Source organism: Oculina patagonica, chromosome 4 (genome assembly GCF_052425735.1).
Source record: "Oculina patagonica isolate OP01 chromosome 4, crgOcupat, whole genome shotgun sequence".
NCBI classification, from domain to species: domain Eukaryota; kingdom Metazoa; phylum Cnidaria; class Anthozoa; order Scleractinia; family Oculinidae; genus Oculina; species Oculina patagonica.
In genome coordinates, this window is record NC_135761.1 from 17235826 (window position 1) to 17255025 (window position 19200).

The following is a 19200-nucleotide window of genomic DNA, read 5'->3' on the forward strand; positions in this document are numbered from 1 at the left end:
AATGATTTCCACATCTCTAGGCGACCACACATTCGCTTCTCCATTTATCGGACTTTTAGTGTTCACTGTAAATCAATGATGTTTTTATTAAAAAGCCATACGTTTACTTTTACAGCACAAAACTTTATCGTATCAAACAAAAATGCCACCTCTTATATGCTTCTGCGTTTTTCCTTTTTTCTTGCCGGATTTGGTAAATTTGGTACTGTCGGTAACTCGACTGCTCGTAGCAGACAAAAACAACAGACTAATTTATAAGGAATCAAACCGTTTCAGATTTACAGATACAAAGTTTTAAAACAGTTGACATCATCTGTTGATGACAATTGGCTTTCACTTAGTATGCATGAAATGTTATCATGCTTATTTAAACTCGTGAAAGAAGAATTAGTTTATTTAAAATTTGAATTAGTATATTTGAAATTTGAGATCTGTGTTTTGTTGATTTTAAGTGTCCGTATATGGATTGGTTAGTAAGTCAGTATGTAAGTAAATAAAACGTTAACTGGGCTGATGGAGAGAGTGATTCGTGACATAAAACTTGTCAGTTTGTGGGTGTTTGAAAAATTGCGTGTCAGATCGAAGATGAAGGGTTTTCATGGTTAGCTGCACAGCGCTGTTTATCTCATCTGCTTTATGAATGCATTAATATTCTTGTCGGGTTGATTTTAGTTGAAATATTCAAATTGCATTCATCTTTTTACATTTTAAATTTGCTGTTAGAAATAAAGACAAGATCACAAAAAATTATTTTAATGTGGTTGGCGTTGAAGAGTAAAAGGAAACGTTATAAACAATAGTAACAGGCTTCAAGGATAACACGCGAAAAATGAAAAGATGGGAGTTAAGACGTCTAGTCAGTTACATAATCAAACAAAAATGATTTGGAACGTTCTAGTTTATTTCGTGTTTTGATTTTTCAGTTTTGGTATACACGATAACATAATATGGTCTTCGTTAAATTTGAATAATGAAAATCCTGTTGTGTCGAAAACTGATCAAATCAAACGTGATATGATTCACGTTTGCGAAAGCTAGTTTGGCCTCCCTGCTGTTTTTAAGGTTTTTTGCAGACAAAGTCGTAATTTCTAGAGTGCGTTCGTAGACGTCGTTTGCTTCAAATACTGAATTAAATTTTTATCATGGGTCTGCGTGATCGATGAGAAAAAGTAAATATTTCGAATAACTTAGGATTACTAATTAATATGGAAATTTGTGATATTGAATGCGTTTCTTATATTTGTACCCTAGGCCTGCGAAAACAAATTAACCTCTTCTTGGGAGTTTTGGTTAAAATTGTGAAAGGTTATTAATGTTTTTCATCGGCCAAATTATTTTTTCTTAATTACAGCTTTCGTGGCAAACAAAAAGGCGTATTCTCTGAAATTACCGCCGTGTTCGTTCTAATTAAGGTAGTATTTATAAATTATTTTAGATTGTCTAAGAGCTCATCTTGTTTTTACAATATATCGGCTGGTCTGATGTCTTCCACTGCGTGTGAAATATGATTTCCTGAGCATTACAGGAGTAATTAATTATAAATTACTTTTACTGCGTAAGGTAATTCATTTTTCGTTTAATTGTTTTTGCATTGGTCTGAGAAGTTTTGAAACTGTAGCTAGGCGATTAAAAGAAACATTATGGTATAGGCCAAGGCATATAGCGGTGTTTGCAAGCGGTTGCTATGGTTATTCGGACGTGATTGACACAATTTAAGGGCAAATGAACCACCATCACTTAGCATCCTAAAGCGTTCGTGAGTGGAAACGAAAAATTTCCCTGCTCAAAACCGTTGGTATATTTAACCCCCAACAACCATAGCGGTTTGCAGATTTTATTTTCTGGCTTTCCTTACGTCAAATTTCCCTTGGATGATTTTTTTTGGAAGGTATATTTAAAGAAAGACAACAGAGTAGCAAAAACAATGGTCAAAACTAATTTCATCGCGACGTTGATGATCCTTCAAGGATTTCTCTTCCTATATGGTAAGCGAAACTTAATTTTTTTTAGAAATTTGTGTTTATTAAGTTGTTTGTTTCTGGTATATATCTATCGGTAAATTTGACGTTAAAACTAAGAAAAAATAAGTTTAAGATAAACATTGGCAAGTAAGAGCCTTCGGCGAAAGAAGGATTGGAGAAAATGTTAATCGAGGTCGTTTCACTGAATATACATGCAGGCTGTAAGCAGCTGGTAAAAGCAAATTTTTTTTTTCAAGTTTCCTATTTTTCATTTTTATTTCAAGTTCGCGCACGATACTCACTGTGACATTCTTTCTAAAGACACGTATGGGTTTGGTTTTAATTTCTTTGTTTTGCAGTTTTGTTCTTTATAAATGGCCGACGCGCTATGATATCCCGCTAACTCAGCATTTTAAACAGGAGTTATTAATATTGTGTTTGTAATATCGTCTCAAAACACTTCGCGTGTCTGTTTAACACTAGAAGTGTATTGGATTGATCGGATCATTTCAACACACGTGCACGATTTAATCCAGCAATACCGTTATCCAAAATCCTGTTTCAAGTAACAACTTGCTAAGGTTACGAACTATGGTTAAATTTGATAATGACCTTGTAGACATTTATTTCATTGGGTCATCGGTGGCACCAAAGTGGTAAATTTATGATCGATCGACTATAAAACTGTTGCTTGGATGTGAGTTCTATAATTCTGCAGTCAAGAAACGATCGGAAATATAGTTTTGGGTCACGCATATCCTTACCGATTAATTTATGCTTCTATATCACGAAAATATAAATAGCCTTATTTCTGCATAAAGTCATGTTTATGAAATATCAAACAATATCTAGTCTGCTAAATCTGATCAACTTTATCCCTCATAAAATAAAACATCGTGTTCTTTCGCCGAGGTAGAAACATTGTTTCCATGACAACTGCGGCAAGTCGTGGTGTTTATGTCTGTTTACACGAGGTAACCAAGGAAAAATTAACAAATCGTGACCACTTCGATGCGCTTCTTCGGTTCACAAAAGAATCAATACGTTATTCATTCACGTACAAACGAAACAGCCCATGATGAGAGGGCGCTCTCGGCCACTTCAAACAGGCAGCGTTTCTATTTCATTTCGATGTCAGTCTTTAAATATATCATCGCTGGATTTAAATATATAACAAGATTCTCGAATTTGATTGGTCAACCGGCTGATCGGGTATACATGAAGAACGATAGTTGCGCAACTGCATGGGTTTCCTTTCTCGTGGATCACGAAAAGAAACTTGACTAAATGTTTTTACAACGGGGAATGGGGCTTAAAATATCGTTCTTCTTTTCTCAAAATTAATTCAGTAATCTGCAGTCATATTCGTAACAAGTAAGTGTTTCGAACTCCCGCTAAATTGGCGTCCCTTTTATTTTTCATTAATATGATCAGACCGAGTTGGACTCTGCAGCTGGCCTATTTCTGTTATGCTTAAAGGGACTGTCAGATACTCGCTATGAAACTCAATGTTTGCAAGGAAATTACTTCTATGGATCCAAATAACAAAACAATACATGTAGCTTCATTACAACCAAATTTGTCTCCCGGGCGTTAGAATTTAAAATTACAAGCAAACAAGATTAACTTTGAAAACTGTAACCCAACCATATTTATAAAACCCATATCGCAATCCGTTTCAATCTTCGTCAATTTTGGCAATCCGTATCTTCCTTTGTATTTGCTATGTTATTGAAATGTTCCTTCATTGTTATTTTTATATTTCAACGAATTTGATGGTCATTTCCCATACCTAAATTGAGCTAAAAATCTGTGACACAGTCCCTATAATATTGTACATGTGTAGTTGATCATCTTGTAAACAGAGAATGGAGAACAAGGCATGGATGTTTGAATAGGAGAGATTTCAAAACTGGCCTACTCGAGAAGAAAACTGATTAATTTTCTACCCTCCATATGCATAACATGCCATATTCAGTGATGTTTTTAAAAATACTGCAATTAAACAAAGTTGTCATCTTCAAAATCATCGATTTTTTGCATTTCTTATTCCAGTTTATTATTTCTTCTTATGCATTACACTAGATTGTGTCAAAGATAAGCAGATCAGTAGTTCGCAATCGTTTGGACGTACAGTCTGTTCATATTCCTCGTCTTTCATAAATCAAACAATCAATAAATATGGATCTGGATAAATTTTAATCAACAGAATGTGTCTTGAAACCCGAGACAAGGCACAACCATCATGTCAACGACGTTCGACGTGCGGGAAACGAAAAAATTGATTCGGGATTTCGAGAATTCGGGGAAAAATTATTGCACTGTTCAGCTGAGGAAGGAAAAACAACTTTTCGTTCGAGTTAAAGGGATGTTAACGGGATTTTAACGGGATGTTCGAGAAATTCGGGATTCCACTTTGTCTGCTTGAGACCACGCTGTTTCTATTGTCGCACTCTTTAGCGTGGAGCAGTTAACGAATGAATAAAGACCAGTGACTTGAGACCATTAACATTTTTCTTCCAAAACATGTATGAGCCATGGTGATTGGTCTGTTCCCTCATGAAACAATTAACTATAAATTCCGTGTGGTTTAGCAACTGAAAAATGACACAGCTCTCGTGTTGCACCTTCATTTATATAAAAATCAAATTACACGAGTTACTTAAGAAAAAAGAAAGAGTTTTTCGGTGCAATCAGGTTTTGCTAGCCTGCGTTGCAGACGAACAAAACTCCGGTTATATAACCGGGGTTTTGTTCGTCTGCAACGCAGGCTAGGTTTTGCACGCTCTCTGTATATTTTTTGCGTGTACGTGTTTTTGTACGCAGGTTATGTCTTTGCAGTTAATTAAAACTTTTCAGCTCACCAGTGAATACTTACTTATGCATATCCTACATGCGTCTGATAGCTTGCCTTTGAACGTAGTTTATTGTGCGGAAATAGAGGATTGTAGATTAAGTCGGTAAACAGAACTCAGTTCTGATCAATTAGTTGATTCTTCATGACACGCCTGCAGCAGACATGGAACGGAAATCGAATTTTTCCCCAATGGTCGTACAAATATTACACATTGCACAAAATAAACATGCCATTATAGAAATACCTTTGATATTAATAATAATAATAAAAAATAATAATAATAATAATAATAATAATAATAATAATAATAATAATAACCGTAATAATAAAAATAACAATGATGATAATGATGATGATAGCAGTGATGATGATAATATTGGAATCGCTATTTCTTCGTTTCCTGACTGTATTTTTTCTATTTTTAGTTCAACCATGGTATTTCCCATACTCTTGCTCTTACGACAATGGTAACTACAACGTGTCTTGGACGTTTAATGAAACCTCAGACAGGTTATATTTTAAAGTGGAAGTAAACACTACTGGCTGGGTAGGCTTTGGTCTTGCCAATGAAGCCCCAACCAACATGACAGATTACGATGTTGCTGTTGGAGGAGTGTATGATAATGGGTCATGCTACTTGCAGGTAACACGTTTATGTGACAAATGTATCGGTTTCAGTTTCAGGGAGTCCTTAAACTATTAAGTACACACAAATATATGCAAAGTTTATTTGTCACCTTCACTTTTTTATCTTACAAACTTTTATCGTATAACCTTTCCTGGAGGACAAATGGTAAATTTTCTAGATAATTTGGTTTTTCAGGAAAGAGTTCTTTATACCCGAAGCAAGTCTAGATCATGGCTGGGATTTCATTTATTAGAATGTATGGGTAGTCGTTCCCCCTTCCAACTTGATTTTAACACTCGGGCGTACATGCAAGGTCACACCCCAACGACCGTACCGGGGTGAGGGTTGTCCCGCTGTTACAAGACACTAAACTTCCGAGTATGACGTCGTTGAATCCGCCATATTGGATCCACCATTATCTGACTCTTTTCACTCTTTTCTCATGACGTCAAACAAAACATGAATAGATACAAAATTATTTTAAAACAATAATGCTAAATCGGATAAATATCATAAGAAAGAAGAGATTTGTACTGAAAATGCGGAATTTTGGTAAACGTGCACGATTCATAAACGATTCTGAGTGGTTTTTTCCTTGTGTAAGTTAATTTATTTTAAGCTGCAAAAATTCTTTTATCTTTTTCGACAAAATAAAATAGTTGTTGTTGTTGTGCAAGTCAAATGCAAAGGTAACATATCAAGAACCGTTTACAAAACAACTTTAACATCAAAAAGTCACCGAGGAATTAAAAACAGCTACTGAATGTCTTTACATCCCAAAGTAAAGTCAATTTTAAAAGTGTCAAAAAAACTCATAGGGGTTAGCATCCACAACCTTCCCCCAACTTTTATGTCCAAGGGTCAAGAATTTTGTGCGGCAGAACGGTAAGTATAGTATCAATTTTAATTTTCGTACCACCAAATTCATGTTCCCCGGAAATCGAACTCGTACCTCTTCCTCTCAATATGTTAAGTTTACTTTTTTGTCCTAAACTATTATTGGAATTAAATGAAGGACAACAAATTAGCTAACTATATTTTTGCCCTTTTCCATTTCTCTTTTTCTTGTTGTTTAGTTTTTGATATAATCATTGTAAATTTTGGAATGGAATAAATAAAAATAATGAAAAAAAATGAAAATGAAATCGAACTCGATAGCCTAATTTCAAATTTCAATTACTTTATTAGGATTATCTGACAATTGGTTGGAGGCAGCCACAGTTGGATCTTCAGCAGGACTGGAAATTGATCAATTGCAGTGAGGACAACGGTGTAACAACCTTATTTTTTTGTCGAGCAAAAAACACCAGTGACGAAAATGATACTGTGGTTGAGGTAACAATATAACCCTTCAAAATTTAACGTTATTCAGTTACCGTAAAAGCTTTATTAAGGGGGCTTGTTTCTTTTTAGGAGCTTTTGAGGTGGTATGGGGCTTAATAGAGAGAGGGACCTATTAGAGACGGAGGAGGGGGGGGGGGGGCTTATAGCAAATCGTATATAAGTTGTTGGGGTACATATCAAAGAAATAAAGCGACCTGTTTCATGTTTTAGTGATGTTCGATAACACATATTTACAAACATTATAGCAACTATAACAAGTAAATGTGGTAGAATGATTCTCTTAAAAGCTTCAAATTGTCTTGTTTCCTTGTTCATGAAGTTTCATGATTTATGATCTAGGAAGGGAAGGTGGGCGTCATAGAGATCTTGGCTTATAAAGACTGAACATCGGGGGAGGGGATGGCTTTAGAGAGTGGGGGCTTCAAACGAGGAAGGCTTAGTAGAGCTTTTACATGAATGCTGTTTACTGTCAATCATAACAGAAGACTACTATTTCGTTATTTTTGGTGACAGCTTGGTAAAATTCGCTCGCACATATCGGTGCTTTTTCGTCTTCTGCTCGCCAGCAGCTGAGACTATTAGGCAAATATTTTCCTTGGACGATGAAGGAAAGTCCATGGAAAATTCTCTCACTTTAATTCGTTCCTTCATTCCTTTAACTTGTTCTTCAATTCTCTTCTTTCAGGTTGTCAAAAGCTCGCCAATAACATCATTCTGCTTTCTTTACCAATTAGCGTCCTTACTCAATAGAACACAATGCGATAATTTTTGTGCGATAGTTTGGGACATACAATTCATTGTTTATCTCTTGAAATTTTTCGTTGTCTTTTTTCTCGCTCTGATTACGGTATTGACGATGCTGACACTGTTTTTGCTACAGTTTCTATCAGAAAATAAAGAAGCCATTTTGAGAATAATCGATAACTGAGCTGCTGTGTTATAAAAAGTAATGATCTAAGTCAGGGATAGGTGAACAATGAATACATTGTATCAATTATGTTGTGCATTGGTTCCACAGGAAGGGAAGTCGATTTATATAATATGGGCCTATCATGATACAACTGATGTTACAGATATGTCGTTCCCCAAGCACACAGCTCGTGGTTATGACAACAAAACACTCTGTCCAGGTAAGATAGAAAAACCTTTATTAAATAGTACTTTACATTTAACATGGTCGGTAAATTGGTGGTTGTGCAACTGTACATTATCACCCACTTTGTTTCAAATAATCGTCTTTAGCGCACTTCCAAATATGGAAAACTTCGTATATTGCAAGATATCTGTCATGTACAGATGATAGATAACAAGTAATTACTGGTAATCTATGGCATTGTGTCAGTTTGCTGACTAGTAAATATTTTACAAGTTATTTAGAGGGGAACGTTTCTTGCACTATTAAACATGTCTAACTTAGTAATTTACCTTTGACTTTAGCTGAGACATCTACGTCGACTATAATTTCTCCCAGTCCAACGACCAGTAGTGTAAGCAGTCCAACAACCAGTAGTGTAAGCAGTTCAACGACCAGTAGTGTAAGCAGTCCAACGACCAGTAGTGTAAGCAGTCCAACGACCAGTAGTGTAAGCAGTCCAACAACCAGTAGTGTAAGCAGTCCAACAACCAGTAGTGTAAGCAGTCCAACAACCAGTAGTGTAAGCAGTTCAACGACCAGTAGTGTAGGAGGTGGGGTTTCTGCTACAACAACAGCAGCAGGTGGAGGAGGAGGAGGAGCATCTGTTACAACAACAGCAGCAGGCGGAGGAGGAGGTGGGGCATCTGTCACAACAACAGCAGCAGGCGGAGGAGGAGGAGGTGGGGCATCTGTTACAACCACAGCAGCAGGCGGAGGAGGAGGAGGTGGGGCATCTGTTACAACCACAGCAGCAGGCGGAGGAGGAGGAGGTGGGGCATCTGTTACAACCACAGCAGCAGGCGGAGGAGGAGGAGCATCTGTTACAACAACAGCAGCAGGTGGAGGAGGAGGAGGTGGGGCATCTGTCACAACAACAGCAGCAGGCGGAGGAGGAGGAGGTGGTGGAATGTCTACTACAACTACCCAAACAACAGCCTCTTCAAGTAGCGTTGTTGTGAACAAAAAACCAGGTTGGTCTTTTTATTGAAAGGGTTTACATACAGTTGTAAAAGAAGAGTAGGCTTTTTTCAGTGGCAAGAAACTCATGAGTACTTGACGTAGGATAGGATTTGCTTGTCATACAATGATGAACTGTTAAACTTCCCTCCCTTTATTGGTACTTGGGATGATTAAAATAGCGCTGGTGTACATAAAAGGCTGGATTATCTCAACCAATAAGAGTAGAAAGGTTTCCTTATTGACCACTCAGTTTCTGAACCAAAACTAATAATGATATGCCTTGCCTCCATTCTTGAATGATTCATTGTACTTTTTGTTGCCATGGTGGCTCTCGATCATTTTGACTGGTTTTAATTTGACGACCGCCATTAAATTTTAAACTGCTAGGCCATCACGTGACCCACTTGTCACAACATTATAAGCTATAACTTAAAAATGCCAGAAATAGAAAGTTTCAGGCCCCTGGCATTAAAAAAATTGATTTTAGAATGGTTTAAATTTTTGAAAAATTAAGGACATTTGTATGGAAAAAGTTGATGGAGGACAAACACATGCCCTCCAGCAACATTTTCCAAAAGCCAATCTTTATATTTTCCAAATATTCAAACCGTTGTATAACCTTACTTTTTAGTACCAGAAGCCTCATCTTGGTCAAATTGCTATTTCTGACACGCTCTTTCTTTTTCTGGCATTATCTAAAGGGACTATGTCACGGATTTTAACAGATTTTTGAACAGCCAAAATTTATATCTACCTTGATTTGATAAAAGGTGTCTTCCGAATTTTGACACAACATTATAGTTCTCAAGCATATTTCGGCAAAGAGCGTTGAATGAGGGCTAGTTTTAGCTCGAGGTGATGTTAATTACTCTGATTTATGTCTTTTCGAACCAAGAAGACTACATTTACGGCATTTTGTTCAGATCATGAATTCTACAATTTAATTAACTTGTTTACAACATGAAATACACCAACTGAAAACAAGCTTAAAAAGTGCTAGAGCGAGAGCTTAACTGAAGCTTTCTAAATGCATGCATAGTCTAAAATGAACTATCAAGAGGCGTTTTGCATCGACGTTCGCTTCATTTTCAAGGAAATCGAGATTAAAATAGCTAAATAATTCATGACTCAGCGAGACGATTCGTTCATATTTTATGTCACTTCACGGCCGGAAACCACGGCATATCGAATTGCTCCTCGCTAACAAATCACATAACGCCCTCATCGCTAGCTTACACAAACGGCAAAAAATCATCAAATGAAGATAATTCTACTCACATAAGGGTTTGAATTGATTTCCCCTCTACCATAAGTCGCGCTCCTTGTAATCTTCTTATCTTATTCTTAATACCCCGGATGTTGAAAAACTCGTTAACAAGGGAAGCAATAGCTCCGCACATTACAACACATTATTTCTAATTCTCCAGCCAAGGAAGAGTTCAAGCCAAATATCGCCATGATCGCCTTCAAATAAGCCCTAAAGTCTAGTTACGAGTCCTAGTTGATGTGGCTGAAGACCTTTTCTGTCTAAAGCAAGCACAACGTTATCTGTACCTAGCAAAACGTACCGAGTCAAGAGTTCAACCCGTAAAGCTTTGTTCTAAGGTACAATAACAGCCGACGCAAAACTTGCAAATCGTTAGACTTTCACCTTCATAGGACTTAATGATGTCCTCAAGCAAACTTCCTTTAGACAGCAGAATGGAAAGCTAGATCACAACTGTTCTACGAGTACTCCGCGCCCCCGACTAGAATTCAAATGATAGAGAGGGGTTGGAGTTAGCTGGGCTAAACTAACCACAAGTAAATCTAGGGGGGAGGGGGGGGGGGGGCGAGAGACGGAGGAAGGGAAAAAAGTTAAATTGAAATCACTACATTAAACAGAGCAACATTTCATTGAAAGAAATCCGAACAATTCCCCATCCCCCCCTCTCCCCCCCCCCCAAAAAAAAAAAAAATGAAACCCCATACATTCCTTAACAGCCCGATTGCCACCTTTTTAAGCGATGGCGAAACATCGCTTTTATGCCATCGCACGATCGGTTCGTTTTGTCTGTTTGTTATAAAACAAGTTAGATATTTGTGTCGTTGGAAACTTAAAAATAATGGTCCATTTTTATTAAAAATTGCTATTTTAGAGCACTAAAACTGTTCAAAAGCGCATTTGACTGCGGATGGCTCGGATGGAAATGGATTGAAATTTGAAAACGTTAGCCAACGTTTTCAAGTTGTTTCCGCGCGCCTTCAAAAAAAATCGATATTTATACACCATTTTAATAAGTCGAGACACCATTTTGATTATTTAACTTTCCGCGAATGACGTTGTTAATGAAATATTCATCTGCGCCTCGACGTATTAAAATAAAGTATCTGCCATTGTAATAAGCCGAGGTGTCATTTTGAATATTTTATTAATGACGTCATTCGCGGAAAAATAAAATGTTAAAATGGTGTATAGGCAAAGTTGGATTTCGAATCCAATATAAAGGTTATATCTTCAGTTAAATGTTCAAAGATAATGTTTTTCATGGGTAAAGTTGCCTACAACTTATTTCAGAACAGTTTAGACTAAAAACCTGCGAATGCCCGTGACATAGTCCCTTTAAGTTATAGCCCATAATAAAAAAAATTGCAAAAAAAGTTTGGTCACGTGACCCCAACTGCAAAGGGACTATTGTTCCTATAAACGAACAAGTAGTACAAGAGCTTGGATTTTGGCTGGACGTTCACAAAAAGAAATAGCTTAGAAAAAAAATTGAGGAAGAAGCAGTTTGCAAGCCAGTGCAATATTGTAACCCCTTCACAGGTGTAGTTTGTATTTTGTGGACCAGACGTTGTCCAATAAGACAACATAATTCTAGCAAGAGCAAAAGATATTTGTTTTGTTTTGATCTGACTTTCGAATGATGTTCTCTTTTCTTTATCAGGTCCAACGGTTACTTTAACCCTAAAGGTCACAATTGCTTGCAGTGGCAATGTGCAGACCTTAAATGTCAGCTTGCAGATTGATGTAAGTAAATATAAAACACTTAACATGTCCAAATCAAAGGGAAGGAGGGTTCTCGCTGCACTGAGGGGTAGGATTTGAGTCTTTTTGGTATCAAAATGGGGTAAGGATTTTTTTAAGCCTTTTTCACAGGTCTGCAATATAGAGTATATAAATTTTGGGGTCAGTTCTGAGATAAGGAGTAGAGATAAAAAATCACTTATTTTGGTCTAAAATGAAGAAAAGGTTTCACGAAAGAAGGTCACACACTGTGTGACCCTCTTCCTTGAGTTTTTTTCTCTTCCTCGGGTTGGAAACCCAACAGATCTGTAAGGGAAGTACTCTCACCTTCAGGGCATAACGACACCATTACCATTCCGATTCATTAATCTATCATTTAGAACGTTAACTCATGTTTTTACCATTAACGATATCATTTTACATTCTTGTTGCAAATCATAATGAAAAATACATACATGATGATCATTACAATCGCGGTAATTAAGAAAGAGATGAGCTGTGAATATCGAACAAGAGTTAATTGCGTTAAATGTACGTACGTGCACCCAACTGAAACTGTAACTGTCACAAATTATTAACTTTTATTTTAGCTTTATAGCTAAAATAAATAGCTAAAATAAATAATATCATGCTATATTTCTACATATTTTAGCTTTAACACGTATTTTTTTTTCTCTTTTTCAGATCTTAGGGATTTATGTTAAAGCAGGATTTTCGGTAAAGTTTGTAAAAACCAAGAGCATTAGCTGCAATTCTCCCCTCAATATGGCATTAGATATGTCTTTTTACAGCCCGATTCCGGAAGGAAAAACCATTCAAGGGGTGTTCGAGGAAGCACTCAAGAACGGATCAATTCGCAATTTAACAACGAGCAACACAGAAGCCACCTTTACGTTTATTGGTAAGTAACGTATTTGTAGTAGTGGTTATAGTTGCGGATGGCTCACTTACATCACTAAAGGAGTGATGTTCCCTTGAGTGTCGAAAACATCTAAGTGATGGCGAAAACCACGCGCCACGTTTTCAATCTATCAGAAGTAAAACCAAAACCAAGCGTGACTCCCTCGCACACGTTTACACGCGCTTCGTGCCGGCTACCGGTATCTGATTCAAGTTTTTATTGGTTCACTTGTTTGTTTTTGGCCAGTGTGTTTTCTTCGGTTTTGGTTTTGCGACAGTTATTTGAAAATGCTCCCCAACATTGGCAGTATTTCGGCCAAACACATATTGTTTGTGCAAGTTGGTTTAAGCCATAATTGGAAAAATAGATCCCCCGGATAATCTCTTACGTGACTACGTGCAATCGGAATAAACGTCTTAAAAAAGTCTATTTATTACGTAAAACACTTGCTGTGGTGGAAATCACTCGTACTTTAAACTACAAACTTGACTTAACACTTGTTGCTTGCTTGTTTGTACGGGCAATAATTGAAACATAATATACATCTTATTAACCAGCCTCGGCCGCGGGCTGTTATGGGAAAATATCGGCCCTTCTTGGAGGGTAGCAAAGGTTTTATGGGTGACACGTGAAAAGGGCAAAAATTAGTCTGTCTTTGGCTTGTTTTCTTTCAGTACGGCTGAGCAAGCTTGGTTAAAAAGAAATACATTACACGATTTTATGATTAAAAAAGAGCTGCTAATTTAAAGATCTAAAAAGCTCTGTCTACCAACGCCAATTGTAGTGCCAATATTGAACCATGATTGGCTCTTTTAGTAATAAGTCCTTTCAGCTGTCTTAATCCTGCAATGAAAAACTACAGGGACCCAATAAACACAAGCAAACAAAGGAAAAAAACGAGTATACACCTCAGATAGATGTTTCCTGCATTTATGTTTTATCATGCTTTATCATGTTTAGGAGCCACTGTAAAATACAAGCCAAAAGCTGGGCAATGCAAACAGGTCTGCTGTGATGGAGCAGGTGGGGAAATGATTGTAGTCCCAGAATGCACTCCGGCGGATAAATGTGAAGGAATTTTGCTTAAAGAGAAGAAAGAGGACGGACATTGCCCTAAGGATTCGATAGGCACTTGCACCGTGGAGTGCGACGACGATGGTAAATTTTGTGAATTGGTTTGTAAACTTTGCAATAGGGAGATCGTTCTTGATAGCATAATCTGCATCTGGTATTTAGAAATTCGCCTTAACACACATTATCATAACTAGAAAAAAGGGAAGCCTCGAGCCAAGTGGCCCATACTGCCGGAGCTTATCCCGGTTTCTGTAGCATTAAGCGGCTAGGAATATTTCTACTCCCCCCTGAATGGGATGCTAGTCCATCGCAGGGTACTCCCCCCCCTCCCCAGCATTATGTCGCCGGTACCCATTTATACACCTAGGTGGAGAGAGCGATGAGAGTAAAGTGTCCTGCCCAAGAACACAACACAATGACCCCGGCCAGGCCTCGAACCCGGACCGCTCGATCCGGATTCCGGCGCACTAACCATTAGGCCACCGCGCCTCCCATATCATAACTAGAAAGATTTTGCAAAATTTAATTTTAATGTCAAATGTGAAAGGAATCAGGTCAAAACCTGTTTCAATTCTTTGCTTTTGTTAACCCCAGCTACAGAAATGTCTGTGACTGTGGCACGTCTCGCTACACAGCTTTACAACTGTTTTTCAATAGGAAATATCTCGTTTAAGGGGCTATGTCACCATAGGTAAATTCGTCTGTGTAACGTATAAAATTGCCTTCTAATTGAAGTAAATCACAGATCAGAATAATAGTTTATCAAAGTAGAAAAACGCCAACGAGAGAAATGAACAAAGAAAAACTTGGAGAACTGGCTGCAATTGAGAAAGACTGAGATGGATTGTAATTGACAAACAGTTAAAAATAATGAGGCTTAATTTTTCACGTGCCATCTGTGACATTGTCCCTTAAATATTTCACGTTTCTCTCATATTTGTTAAGAAAATACAGATATTTATGTATTTTACAAAGAAAATATAAAACGGCCGGTCGTTTCTTTTAACGTAGCCTTATGCAAACACTCGGGAATTATTTTACGCTTGAGACAAATAAAAAAAGGCGAGCGACGGGAAATAAGCAAAAATGCAATCGTCTGGTATAACCTGCGCAAACGCTCTTAGTTTGCGATTAAATGTTTGAGGTATGAACAATCAAACAAAGTCGTGGCCAGTTATGCACACAGAATGCAGTTTTTTTTATTCTTAAATAAATGATTTTTTTGTTGGTGTTACGGCGATAATTAATTGAGTTGCTTCTTTTGTATTCAGATTCCGGAGGTATTCACAACTCGCCAAACTTCGCTGCAGTTGTTCTGCTGGCCATTGCAACGTTTGTCAAGTGAGTAGCAAACTAAAAAAAAAATAATGCCAATTTTGCAACGGCTGTCCTTGAGCTTAAACCCAGTAGACGGGTGTCATCCAGGGAATGGACATGGTGAGAGGGGGGTAGTGGAAAATGGTAGTGGGAGGGGAAGTGGTATACCAACATGCCTTTTTTTAGATCAAAGGGGTCTATGAGCCACTCGTGAATGCGTTACCTAATTTGCATAATGTTTACAACACATCGATGGAAGGACGGAAGGATGGAAGGCTAAACTTCCCCACTATACTCGTTCATGCATTCACGAGTAAAAACTACCCAATATACCCAGAACACCCAAAAATGCTTCCCAAAAAAGTTACTAACTCATTGCCTATTCATAGTTAATTTATTGCCTGCATGGTACCATGTTCGTCATCTTTGATTCGCAATCTTGCCAAAATTAACTGAGATTGTGAATGTAACTGCAAGAAAGAGGATAAATCAAAATGTCCCAAAACATGGCTACCATGAAAAAGTTCTATCGCTAAAAAATGTTCAGTGATAGATTTTAGCAAAATTCGCTTAATACACTGCGTATTCAATGACCGTCCGCTCGCGATCGGCCAAAACCTGTGCATAGTTAAACCGGTTTACTTAGCCGAAAATACTTGTAAAATTGTTTGATTAATCGCCGGATCGCTAGCCCAGAGGAAGAATCACTTGGCTGTTGGTCGGAAGGTTTCCAAATGAATTATGATAGGAATCGGCGCGAGCTGCAACGATGAATTATTTTAATTTATGATAAGTACTCTCAAATAACGTTTCTGTGTTATCTGTTTCCTCCACAGAACGATATTCTATTAAAGGAACAAGTAAAGAAACAAACCACAGCTTTGCAGGAGAAGGCGGAAACAAATGTACATTTTTAACACCACATGCATCTCACGATAAAGTTGCTTCACACAAAAACTCTTTCTTTGATTATTTCCCTTTGAGACCTGGAAGCGAAGAACAACTCTGACATCACCAAAGGGATGTGGAGGATTGTTTTATAACTCGACAAGTTTTTCACCCTGAATTGCTGTTAGCTTTTAATTCTAGGCAATGCAGTTAAATTTAGGTCATAGAGATTTAGATCATAGATTTTTCTTAGTTTTTAAACAAACATACATACACGTGATAAATTGGGGGCTAAAAAAATACAACTCGCCATCTTTTACAGTGAAAAATGGAGGTAACATCAGGGACGTAACCAGACTTTTGCATAGACGAGGCAAGATCTTGCCTGGAGGTTCTGGGAGCATGCTCTCCACAACATTTGAAGAACTAGTAGCTCTGAATCTATTTCTTAAACATTTTTCATAAGGCATTTCTGAAAAAAAAAATCACTCTTGTTTAACTGGGGATTATTTTCCCAACTAAACACATTTTGTTTTTAATTTTGGGTAAAAATTAAGACGAGGCAAGTGCCCCGTCTTGCCTCTTGGTAGTTACGGCCCTGAACATAACGTCTTTACCGTAAAGAGAACAGTATCTTTTTTTGCGGAGTGGTCGGTCATGTACAAGGTAAAAAAGTTTTGATTATTTTCCAGTCAGAAATTCATGCATATCGAGTTCTACGGCATAACAATGTATTATATATCGTACTCAATAAAACCAAACGCATGTTGCCATAATTTAGCGACAATAGAACAATCGATAATGACAAGTTAATGTAAATTAGGGAGTTGATTTTATCTAAGTAAAACGTGTGTGAATCTTTTCATAGCAAATTCATTTGTGGGTCTCGATGGGGTTGCAAAACGTGACGTTTCGGGGACACGGTGGAACCGCGTTGGCTAAAAACGGTCCAAAATAGCACTGATTTAGTCAGTTAATGAACAATTAACTGACAACTGGCAACGTAGTAAAGTAAACTCGCATCACTAATTGTTTGACCCATTTAGTGGAAATATCGCATTTCAATACGCGATGTAAACAGATTAGTATATATGAAATAGTTTAGTCTATATTGCATTAACCCACCCTGCACAATATTTTGTATAACATAACAAGCTTTTAATTAAATAAAAAAGTGTGTGTGTAAATAAACGAGGAACATTGCAGTTTTGGTTTTTTTCTTGTATTGCAATTGGGGCTGTGAAAGAGAAAACTGTTACCACACCAAAGTTTGACTCCGAGCAGCCAGTATCCGATCTGGAATGAACTGACCGCTCTGAAAAGACTTCGTACAAATCGAGTGGAAATAGGGTTGGGGAGGGGGGCAAACAGGTTAACGGATCGAGGGATTTGGCTAAGAAAATACACCTGGGGTATCTTATCGAACAAAATCGAACCAGTCCAACTCAATCGAACAACAATCGTTTTATTGGGTTCGGTTAACGAACAGCATCGAACATCTAATTGCTGTGATTTCGAACTGACGCACCTAATCGAACTTAATTTGATTCGATTTTGTTCGAAAACAGGAGTTTGATAATCGAGCATTCGATTAAGTACGATTGTCGACCGTTCGGTAATCAAACGTTTGATTGTGTTTGTCAACGCTTTACATGATGCAGTTACGTTACCTGCGAATCGGAAATAAGCAATGATAGAAAACTTCTTGAAAAATCGGCATAAAAAAAACATAGACAATCCATTGCAATGAAACAAAGGCACAGAAAATTTTGAAGTAATGCAGATATGGATTTGAACAAAAATAGAGGCAGGTCAACGGATTGAGCCAAATATATATCACACATCGGTGGACTTGGGTACCTTTATTCACCTCCTTTATTAGTTAGCAGAGCCACGAGTTTTGGTTTTTACTGTTTTTTGGCTTAATTATAATTGTCGCTCGCGCGAAGGATCCTGAAGAGCACGGGGCAGCAACTGCGTATTGCTTTTGGGCGGGGCTTTTGGGGAGTAACCTTGGAAAAAGTAGGGCCGGTCGACATACGGTTTCTCTTAACCAAATATACTCTTTTCTAGTCAATTCATCTTTCGAACTCGGAGATTCTTCAGACATGCAAGGCTCATCAATACTAGTCCCTCTGCAAATGTTTGTGTCAACTTGAGCACATAGCAAGAAGTTAGGGGGAGGGGGTGGATGGCACTAGCCCTCAAACCTTTATTATCAGACCACAGCACAAAATTGAAACAAGAGGAGTAAATAATTTGAAATTGTAGCTTGGCCAGAAACTTTACTTAGGCCCAACACAGTCATTAGGCTACAATTACTTCATCTAATGTGATCCAGTGTGGTAGGAGTGCTTGTCACGTGACTTACCCAGGCCCAAAATGCCACCCTAAGCCTAAATCAAACCCTAACCCCAACAACTCATCCCTAATCTTAACCCATAAGCCTTTAACCTGCAACTCTAATCCAGACACTATTATGGGTTAAGCATAACCCTAGCTTTTACTCCGTGGTGTCGTAAGTCCTGGTCACGTGACCCCTATTGTTCTGTTTAAAAGAGTAGAATTCTGACAAGCTTTTTGAGAGACAGAAGACTAGGCTGATACTGCATTACTTCAAAAAAATTGTTTGACACGCTCTACTTAAAAGCACCTCCTCCCAAAAACAACAGCGCACTTGACTTTGAAAATACGGCGGATCGCAGATCAGCTGAATTATTCCGGTCTCTGCTTGTCTTGAGGTTCGGATCGTGGATCGTAAACAAAGTATGGATCGTGACGTTTTATCTGCCTTGGTCGGTTTGTTTTTGGACAAACTACAATCTTTGACATGGGACCTGCCTCCCCTCCAATCTTACATGCAAAAATTCCTCAGAAAATACAGCCCCCGCGCCCCTCCCTGATGCTAGCTCCTGACGTTACCAGAAAATGCTCAGAGACCTAGGGCGAGCACACTATCCCGCTCAAGTAGAACCCCAAAGATTTTTGAAACACAAATCTCCATCCACTTGTGTATAAGCCCTCCCCGAAAATAAGCCCACCTGAGGAACGTCGAGTAAATATTAGCTCAGGACTTAATTTCGGAATTTAGCGGTAATTGCCCTCCCCATGGTCATAAGTTTCTTCAA

General features: G+C 37.9%; 1 protein-coding gene across 2 annotated transcripts; it reads left to right on the plus strand.

The window, feature by feature from the left end:
• Positions 1 to 1731: 1731 nt before the first annotated feature.
• On the plus strand, positions 1732 to 17277 carry LOC144649726 (uncharacterized). Of its 2 annotated transcripts, none has more exons than XM_078509290.1 (11): positions 1732 to 1985; positions 5244 to 5461; positions 6635 to 6781; positions 7809 to 7920; positions 8228 to 8443; positions 8876 to 8896; positions 11813 to 11895; positions 12577 to 12793; positions 13754 to 13951; positions 15139 to 15208; positions 16021 to 17277. In XM_078509290.1, the coding sequence occupies exons 1-11, from the start codon at positions 1925 to 1927 to the stop codon at positions 16034 to 16036; spliced, it is 1359 nt and encodes a 452-aa protein (XP_078365416.1). In that variant the 5' UTR covers positions 1732 to 1924; the 3' UTR covers positions 16037 to 17277. The 2 variants fall into 2 exon arrangements, with proteins under 2 accessions (XP_078365416.1, XP_078365417.1); XM_078509291.1 differs by having other exon boundaries at positions 8228 to 8299; positions 16021 to 17254.
• The last annotated feature ends 1923 nt before the right edge of the window (positions 17278 to 19200 follow it).